Here is a 10,311-nt window from a genome sequence, read left to right on the forward strand (position 1 = left end):
ACGTGAAGATTTACATAGCTGAATTCAAGTGAATTCAATGCCTAAAATAATGATACAGTCGTCATTTTGACGATCCATTGCGAGGAAAGTGACGAAACACTGAATTGGCTATACGGATGTTCATTTTAACAATATTTTTCCCTTTGCGTTGTTTTAACAACTCATGTACACTGATAGAAATATAAAATTGACTTAAAATAAAAAGTCTTAAACGAAGAAAATCATTAAGAAGAGTTCAAATATCTTGAATTGAACAGAAAAGTTCTTGAGACACTTTTTTTTTTTAAGTATATTTTAGTTACTTTACGAATTTTTGTTCTTGATTGAAAATTATGTTGTTGGTTTGAGATTTTTTTTCTGAAATGACGTTTATTTTTCATTTACCAGAATAAAAATACAGCCAATAATCGTGCATCTATATCTCTTCATTCATGAATCTGTGAATATTATTACCGATTCAAACGTCAGGAAGTACATAAAATTGACTATGTAAGTATCCTCTAGTTCTATTCATAATAATCTCTGATTGCAATCAAGTTATATTCAGGCGTCCTTGATAATCAATAAGTACTTTCATAGAAATAAATAAATTTTATCTTTTTTAAGAAGTTGAACATTCAAGTTATTTTTCAAGTTTTCAATGATCATTGATCTGAAGATGAATGATTAGCACACATAATGTTTCAGAGAATAAACTCCGATTTTTTCAGTATTAATTTAAAAAAAAATTTTTTTTTTTTGAATAATAATCTATGGCATTTTTTTTTATCGGTGTTAGTTTAAGAAAAAATTCTTCAATGTTAAATACTTAAAATAATACAAAAAAATATATTAATATTTTATTTTGACAAGGTCATGGAAATTAAATATCAGATAAAGAGACGTGCAGACTACCAGTAAGTAGACAGCCTGATAGACGTATACAATGAAGGGGAGACCGTCGGATCACGAACGCAGGATGTGACCAATGAACTTCCTAATAATTATTTACTTTTGTCAGACTCTATAGAAGAATTATTTTGAATATCTCATTTAAATTAATTTAGATATACTTCTCTGAATTTATATTTAATTTCGAAAAAGTGTCATTACTTATTAATAAAAACTTTATTATTTTTCGATGAAAAACGATACTTTTTATTTAAAATAAGTGATGAAAAATGAGAATTTATTGATTTGTTAACAAAAAGAGTGATTTTTATACTCAGCAAAATTTTTATTAAAGCAATTGCATAGATATATGTTTTTATAGAAACATTTGAATCTAAAAAGGAAGAAAATATATTTTTTAAGTACAAATATTTAAACATCTGTATGTAAAAATTTTTAAAATATTTCTTCTATGATACTTTGATTCTCGAGAGTACTATAGCAAATCAGTCAAAAGTTAATATTTTCATTGTAATAACATATAATTACTACCGTTAATTTAAAGCTTTGTATTACTACTATAGAAATAGATAAGTTCTTTATCAAAATATGTTATATACATATATTTTGATTAAAGAAAAGTTATTTTTAATAAATGAACACTTTTTATGAAAATAAACTATGGAAAGAATTTCAAAGTAAATATCAAGCGAAACTTCTCTCGTGATTTAAATAAAATAATCTGGGCCACAGTTAATTATTCTTTTGTATACAATTGTTGCTTAATTACACTGTGAAATATAATTTGTCAAAAGAATTGTTCCATTCAAGAAAACACAATAAAAAAGATATGAATTTATAGAAAATATTTGAATTTTATTGACTTTGTATTTATTAAAAAGAAAAATAGTTAAATTCTTCCAATATAATTTAAATCTGATGGCTCAGATACTTCGAAAAACATGCCAAAAAAAATCGAATAATAAGTTTTTGAATTCTATAATAATAGAAAGCATCAGTGAAAGTTTAAATGACTCAAAAAAAAAATATTTCCCTAATTATAATTTATAATTAAACGCAAAAAAACTAAACTAAAAAATTTACGCAACATGTATAATATTAAAAAATTATTATACTTCAACATTTAGACATACAGATTGCATTAACTACTTTTATTATAGTATTTGAAATCATATTTATTGTTATTTGAATAGTATTTATTAAAAATGTATTATTATTCATTTTATTTTAGATTTTTCCGTATACTAATCCTTTATTTTCTCTGAGAATTTGATATAAAAACAAGAATTAATGAAAATTTTTCAAGATTTTATACTTTACATATAAAACAATTGCTTTTATAAAAATGTAAGTTTAATTTTTTGTTAATTATAACAAATTCTCAATTTTCAATAAATATATACAAAAAGAAAGAAAGTTTTGAGTCAAGCGTAAATTTTTTTAAATCAAGAAAATCTTAAGGAAGATTGAAAATGTCTCGAACGAAATTAAATTTTTTTAAGCCAAGAAAATTTCTTCTTGCTCTAAAATAACTTCAGTCTTCCTTACAATTTTCTTGGTTCAAGAAATTTTTTTTTTCTGGGTATAAACCTTCTATCAATGTTGTAGAATGTACAATTATTTTACTATGTTCAAATCTATAAGCTATACATATTTTAAAAAATTAATTTTTATTATTAAAATAGCCAATAATTTTATCATAAAAAATTCAATATTTTGTTGTAATTTAAAAGTTGGGTAAGAATTTACTGAAAATTCACTATTTTTTTTATAGAATCATTACAATAATTCTATTACTATATGATAAAAAAAAAAAATCAGAATTATAAACAAAAAATTTAAACGTATAAAAATGTCGAAGCTATTATTGAATACTTTTATCAGACGATGGTGAAATAGATTAAAGGAAAACTCATGTGGAGGAGAACTACTTGAAATTTATAAAATAAAAGGAACTAGTATGTATGTAAATAGATATGAGTACACACAGGTAGTTTTTCTATTCTATGTGCCTGCAGTAATTAATCTGCTAGTAGAGTAATTGATCTTCGACAGAACGTGTGCACTCATACGTGCATCATGTTACCTTAGGTAACTAGTTATCGTCCTTTGTATTATACAATACATATCCCGTCCACTTAGTATTCTATTTCTTCATACTTGTCGTTTTCATTGTCTTTGTATCACTTTGTGTGATATGTAAATAAATACAGCTTGTACGTGGGTGGTTCTGAATGACCATATTAAGCGCACGAACTTTGACAGCAGATACAAGAGCGCAAATATAATGTAATAGGTATGTAGGTAAGTATTTAAAATAAATAAAATACACTTTACCTGAGTCGGTGTCAGATGAATAAGAGACGCTAAATGTTCTCGTTCAGGTGCACTGAGGTACTTTTGCTGTTTAAATCGCCTTTCTAGTTCGTAAACTTGAGCTTGAGTGAATAGAACTCGTCGTTTTCGTCGCTGTGCCAGGGGAAATTGCATCGCTCCGACACCCATACCGACGCCGACGCCAACGCCAACGCCTACACCCATTCCCGATGACTTGCCAACGTCTGACATCGACTGGCCCACAGAACATCCTGCCATGTTACTCCCAGCACCCGCAGCTCCCATTAGCCGCGAAACTGCAAAACATATTTTTTCGGTACCAAATTATTATGTCAATTAACATCATTATTGAGATTTATTATATTTTATTTAGAAATAAAATAATTGTTTATTTATTTTAATTTTTCGTTTGATTCTTAATACATGTTACAAAAAATTGATACATACACGGAAAAAAGTAAACTGTAATATTCACTCGGATTCCAGTTAGTTTTTATAGTTTCAAACAGTAAAGCGGACATCAGGGTGGCAAAAATGTAAATATTACAGAACTTAATGTAGAAAGTATAAAAGCCACAATTTATAATTTAATATCCAAAATAAGTAATTAGTAGTTATCACTATAGTAAATAACGACTCTTTTATCTTTAAAAATTACAGTTTCAAACAGTAGAAATTGCCATTTCAATATATAGTCCATATTATGAAGAGAAGGGGAACTCAGATGAAAGAGAAGGGGGTCTCACTCTAGGAGAATTTAATATTTCAAACAGTAAAAATTATACTTTTAAAATATACATTTTACCAGTCTAAGCAAGTCAATAATTACAGTTTGATTTTTAGTTGTGCGTTTAAAATTTACGATTTTACATTGTAAATATTGACGTTGCTTGTATTAGAAATTTACTAACTTTATTCTATACTTTTTACATATCATAACATCATTTTTTAGGTACGAAATGATAAATATTAAAGTCTGAATTTTTAATTATTATACTTTAACATTTTAGACATTTACATGGCGAATATTACTGTTTGAAATAGTATTTTCTTCCATGTAAAGAGTAAATTGTAAGGTTTAAATTGTAAATATTACAATGTGAATAGTAAAATAATGATTTTACTGTTTGAAGTGGTAATTTTTAGCAGTTGATCATTACTTATTATAAATCGACTGTTATTTATTACAGTTTACTTTTTTCCGTGTACACACAGAAAAAAAAATTGATTCAAGACAAAAATTCTCAAACCAAAAAAATCATTTTGAAGAATTTCACCGCACGAAAAAAGAAAAATTACATTATAGACAGTAATAAGCGTCACCTCATATAAAAAACTACAAAAATTGCAGTTCGAAATAATATTTTCATAAATTAAAACGTTGAATGTCAATTTTTGGAGCTTTCAATGTAATATTTTTATTTTACAATGTAATTCTTACAAAATCTGTAATAATTACAATCTGAAACTGTAATTTTTCTCTTTTCATTTTTTTCGTGCTTCTTAAATCAAATAGATAAATTCTTAAATCAAGAAAAATTTTTTAATTCAATCATTTTTTTCTTGAATCAAGTTTTTTTTTTTTTTCAATATAGATAGAATACATAAGCGAAACACTATAATCTATACAGTTGTGTATTCTTTATAAAAAGCAGTATCAAATAATAAATTTAAATAAAATTTGGAAGTATACACAGAAAGAAAAAAAGTCTTGAGTCAAGCGTAAATTTTCTTAAACCAAGAAAATCTTAAGAAAGACTGAAAATTTCTTAGAAGTTAAAATTTCTTGAAGTTAAATTTTTTTAAGCTAAGAAAATTTCTTCTTGCTCCAAAATGACATCCTTATAATTTTCCCGGTTCAAGAAATTTTTTTTTTGTGTACATGTGAATTTTTTTTCAAGATAAAAATGAGGTTTTACATTTTTATTTGTTCTTTATTGCTACCAAATATTGGTATTTAAATAAACATTTGTGTTTTAATGCATTATTTATAACATATGGAAAAGTTAAAAAAAACAAATATGCTCTCACAGTATGTATGTGCGAGATAATTTCAGGTTATATAAATATGTAGAGTGTAGAAGAGATGCATAAAAAAATACAAAATCTTAGAGCTGAGTACAGTTTCATCCGATTATTGATAGTAATTTCATTGGAGTAAGTTCTTATAAAAATCCTAAGGCGTTTATCCTAAACTAATCAAAATTTTAATTAAACTATATTCTTCTTTAAAAATGTGCATCAAATATAATGACCTCTCTCCAAAAGATACAAGAAATAATAATAATGATAATTTTTTATCGATAACATTACCTTGATTATAAAAAAGGGATATTATTGAATGACTAAGTTAAAGTTTGTGAATGACGCAATGGTATATCATGAGTACAATAAGTCAAAAATATCATCACTTGAATTCTGAAGTGATTGAAAACGATGAAAACAAAATATGTGTATATAATGAGACGTTGAAAATAGTAACTGAATATTAAGTTCAAGCTACTGAGTTGAGGAATGAGCAGCAACACCCTTCGTCAATCGCCGGGAAATATGTTAGACAGTTTAACAATGAAACGACTTGAGCCGAAGAATTGCTTGGTCATTCGACACGGGAGGTCCCACGGATAAATCTGAATTATTATAATAATAATCACTGCAACCAACCAACTCTAAAAGTTAAGAATGAAAATAAGAAAAACAAAACTTTTAAAAGGGATAACATCTTTCATTCAAAATAAGATATCTAAATTATTTAAAATGACACGTTAACTAACTTTTGAGAATAAAACACGTATTATGTTAATATCAAATAATACAATCAAATTTTTATGATGTATATATATTGAGTCTAAATTATTATAAGTTAACAAAAATAATATATGCTGTACTTTTTTTTTTTTTTTTTACTGTGAACTATGACAATCGTTAAAATGATTTTGAATATAAACATAAATAAATAATCTGAATAATAAAAGATCTAGCTTTACTGTATGCGATTTAAACGGTTTGAATGAGCTAAAAAAATCGAACGCAGAGAGAGTATTTGAAACATGGAATCCGCGACTTAGGATTCTATCCCCTGTATACATTGAAAGTAGTATAAGAGCTTTCATGCATATTTGTTTAACTAAAATCTCTTGTTCCATCTATTCGCCACGCGTCAGCAAATCGATATTTGATTTTGGTCGGTGAAATATAACGATGACAATAGTTTAACTACTATATTTATACATATATATATATATATATATATATATATATATATATATATATATATATATATATATATATGTATATATGTATGTATGTAGTTATATACATAGCAGAAAAATAAAAATTGTGCGTACGGAAATAAAAGACAAGGAAGATTGTCCGAAAATAAATATGCGTATTTACACAGACCATAGATGTCTTTTCCAATGTGGACACTGAAAGAAAAACCTGATAGCTGAAATTGACTCTTGCACTTCATTTAGTTGCTATGTATAATATAATAGTCTATACTAAATATACTGCACTCTCTATATTAGAACCAGTTATAAAGCACGAACTTCCGTCTCAATCATTTAAGAACTGATCCCGATCGAAAAATAAACTACTTTGAGTGTTAAACTGCTTCAGAATGACAACATTTATGACATAGACATGACAAAGGACTGTTACAGAAACTCATTGTATCTTGAATAAGACATTTGTGTACCTATTTTGAAAAAAAGATCCTACAGCATTATAGTGGTCAGATAAATATCCATTTATACATCGACGTTCTAATAATTAGCAAATTTAACTCCATTTCAGAAAATTCTTCATTTACGCGAACTAAAACTGTAATATTTTAAAAATTTTTTATTGTATTTCAAAATCAATTTAATATTTAGTGTATGCATGGATAAAATTTTAGTCGAGGTTACTCAAATAATATTTTTTCAGACTATTATAGTCCAAAAATTTCAAAAAATCACTTCTTTAGAAATATTGAGTGAGACAATTTGTTAATTAGAATGTAGATTCTCCAAGTAGTAAATTATTGAAGTCAAATTATGTTTTTCTAGATTGAAAAATATTTTTTTTTTTTTTAAAACTTCACTAAAATTAGTAAAACAGATTTTTTTGATTTAGGAAGTAAAATTTTCTTGTTTTAGAAGAAAAAGTCTTCTAGCTTGAAAAAATTTAGAATTTCCTAAAAGATTTCTTTGATCGAGTAAACTTTTCTTCTATCTATTCATTGATGGATTAAATATTGATAAGATGTATCTTACATTTAGAAAATTTTTCAGCGGACAATAAAAGCGATTCAATATTATCATTAGTTAGATACGATTTGACGGATTATAATATTTATATACACAGTAAAAAATATTGCGTCAATGCGTCAAAAAATTTTGTGTTAAATATTTAATACTTTTATGTATAAATTTAACATTTATTGTGTTAAATATTTAACACAACATTTTTTGACGTAATGACGCAAAATTTTTTACTGTATAAAAATAATTATCACACTGGAAAAAAGTTAGATTGAATGAAGAGAAAGAAAATTTTGGGCCAAGAAAACTATTTGAAGAAAAATTTCTTAGGTTACGAATAATTTCTCTTGACCCAAGAAAATCTGTTTTCTTGGTTCAATATTCAAGAAGAGCGAACAAATCTATCCTAGGTTATATTTTTTTGTCTCCTGCTATATAAAAATTGATGAAAAATTGGCATATAATTAGGACTTATGTTTAATGGGAAGTATTGGATATCATAATATATATAATTTGATGGACTGAAACATAAAAATTCAACTATACTCACTGGCAAATCGTGGATCATTAGTGGTGGGTGGTGCAGGTGCATACCAGGGATGATGATGAGAGGAAACAGCATGTGATCTCATAGGATCAGAAGCAGAACCCCCGGCACCAACGCCTGGCCCAGCATGATGATAGGGCGATAATTCGGCCGCACAATATTGATACTGAGAAGTTAATTGCATTGTAGCATAAGGATTACCCATGGCACTCATTCCACCATTTCCGATAGCCGAACCGGCTCCACCACTACCGTTTGCACCACTAACAGGTCCTGGTGTACTACCTCCTGGTGTTGAACCACCGTGAAGCGGTGGGCTTCCACTACTAGCGCTGGAACTTCCTGTATTACCACCAACTCTAGCGCCACAAGCGTTTGTATAAGGTGAACCTTGAGGGTGTGATACAACCCCGACACCAACTCCGACGGCAGCTGCTGCTGCTGCAAGCTCCAATTTACGATAAGACTCTTCTATTGGGGACAAAATATCTGTTACACTGAACGGCGTTGAATGGGCACCACCTCCTTGTACGTGAGACGTATGTTGCTTTGGGGATAAGCTCATCGCCAAATCGACTCCATTGAGATCCGGCAGGAGTCCGGTTTGCTCCAATTGGCTTTGCTGTTGTTGATGTTGGTGATAACTTGTAGCATTATTGCTACCTTGATTCCCAGCATTTCCACCTCCGCCACTGCCGCCGCTCATCTCGGCGAAATTAACGCCGTTTAAATACTTCAGGGTAATTTATTTTTTTTTTTATTGTTTATAATTTTAATTATTAATTTCCAACTGTTATTAAGCGATAGGTAATCAAACACGTATGAAGAATAATATATCATACGGTTTTAAGTAAAAAAAGAAAATAAAAAAACCAATGACACTTCTTACTGTTTTTAAGTCAGTACTTAGGTAATTAATGGTAATAATAAAAATGAAGATATATATCCTTAGAGTTAATCACAATGCACTTATATAACAGCACTATTGCATAATTAAAAAAAAAAATAAAATTTCACCATTTGTCACCAAAGTATTATTAAAAATATATAAATAAAAACAAGTCACTATATGATAATGATATTAAGTAGCTAAAGCCATACTGGCTTATTATGATCAGACGTCCTGGTCCCTCGAGTAACAAGTAGCACGTGTCTCATGTCCGCACAAATTTAGCCAGTTCACAGTAACACTTGGTATGACATTAAACACTGTTTAGATTTACAAATTGACCAAGGAATATAAAATAAAAGCACGTGGACGAGGAGTGGCCGGCAGAGCCGGCCGGCGGCCGACTGAAATCACCCAGAGGGTCTTCAAGTCCTTGGACTCTGCCGATAGACGATGTGCCACTCTACTCTTCGCCTCCACCTTCACCGAGGATACACTCTCTCTCCGTAGAGAGGAGCGGCTCTATGGATAGATGGATGGCTGGCTGGATGGATGGATGAATGAATGGAGAGGACTGTTAGGTTCCTGGAGAGGTCCTCACGGCCGCTTAGACCCACTCGACCAACGTTCGCTTGCTCGCTCGTTCGCCCGGGCGGCTCACAGCCTCACGAACCCGTAGACGACACGATGAGTGGAGTGCCCACTACGGAGAAGTGCCTGGTACCAAGAGTCGTGATGAGATGTCCCCTTTTGCGTATGAGAGGACTTTACTTGGGGAGAGGGGACTCTACAAGAGCACACCAGACACCCCACCATTGGTCCAATTCTACCAATCCCGGTAATACGCCCTCTTGATTGGCTCCTGTCATTCCAGTTCCTTTTTTGAGTATGTGGGATTCCCTATCAGTTCGTTGGTGCTTTCATTTCAACATAGGGTTCCTACCAGCCTATCCAACGTGTTTCAACTAGAGTGGGGATTCCCAGCTTCAGCCATGGCGACTCTACCTAGTACAGCCTACTCGGGGATATCCTAATTGTACTCTACGTCCACAAAAATTCCACGGCACATACTATGTGATTTAACTATCATATACATACATACCGTTCCCAGTTTAAATTTCTCTCTAAAATCAACATTCTACTGGGTACATAATTCGCGGTTTTAGACAAATTAATAAAACAGTCATAATTTCATAATTATTTCAACTATTTTCAATTCAATTGTTCAAACATTTAATCAATCCTCTTCAAAAAAGAAAAAAATATATTTTTTGACATTTCCAGCAAGTGATAACACTGAAGTTGACAGACATTAAAAATTTTTTTAGAATTTTGTAGCAATTAAATTTTTTAAAAAAACATGTAAATAAAAAGTTTCATATGTAAAAATTAATAAAAAT

At 29.4% G+C, this 10,311-nt stretch overlaps 1 protein-coding gene across 1 annotated transcript in view; it reads right to left on the reverse strand.

The window, feature by feature from the left end:
• The window catches only part of LOC141530537 (homeobox protein Nkx-2.4), a 29,479-nt gene extending 19,921 nt beyond the window's left edge, over nucleotides 1–9,558 (reverse strand). The window contains exons 1-2 of the mRNA XM_074247704.1: nucleotides 8,026–9,558; nucleotides 3,229–3,524 (exon numbers count right to left, since the gene is read on the reverse strand). Coding sequence (XP_074103805.1) covers nucleotides 3,229–3,524; nucleotides 8,026–8,728 — 999 coding nt within the window. The 5' untranslated portion in view covers nucleotides 8,729–9,558. The remainder of the gene's footprint in view (nucleotides 1–3,228; nucleotides 3,525–8,025) is intronic.
• Between the last annotated feature and the right edge of the window lie 753 nt (nucleotides 9,559–10,311).

Source organism: Cotesia typhae, unplaced genomic scaffold (assembly GCF_013202065.1).
Source record: "Cotesia typhae breed Kobodo isofemale line unplaced genomic scaffold, CoteBio_Ctyphae contig_5, whole genome shotgun sequence".
In the NCBI taxonomy this organism is placed as follows: domain Eukaryota; kingdom Metazoa; phylum Arthropoda; class Insecta; order Hymenoptera; family Braconidae; genus Cotesia; species Cotesia typhae.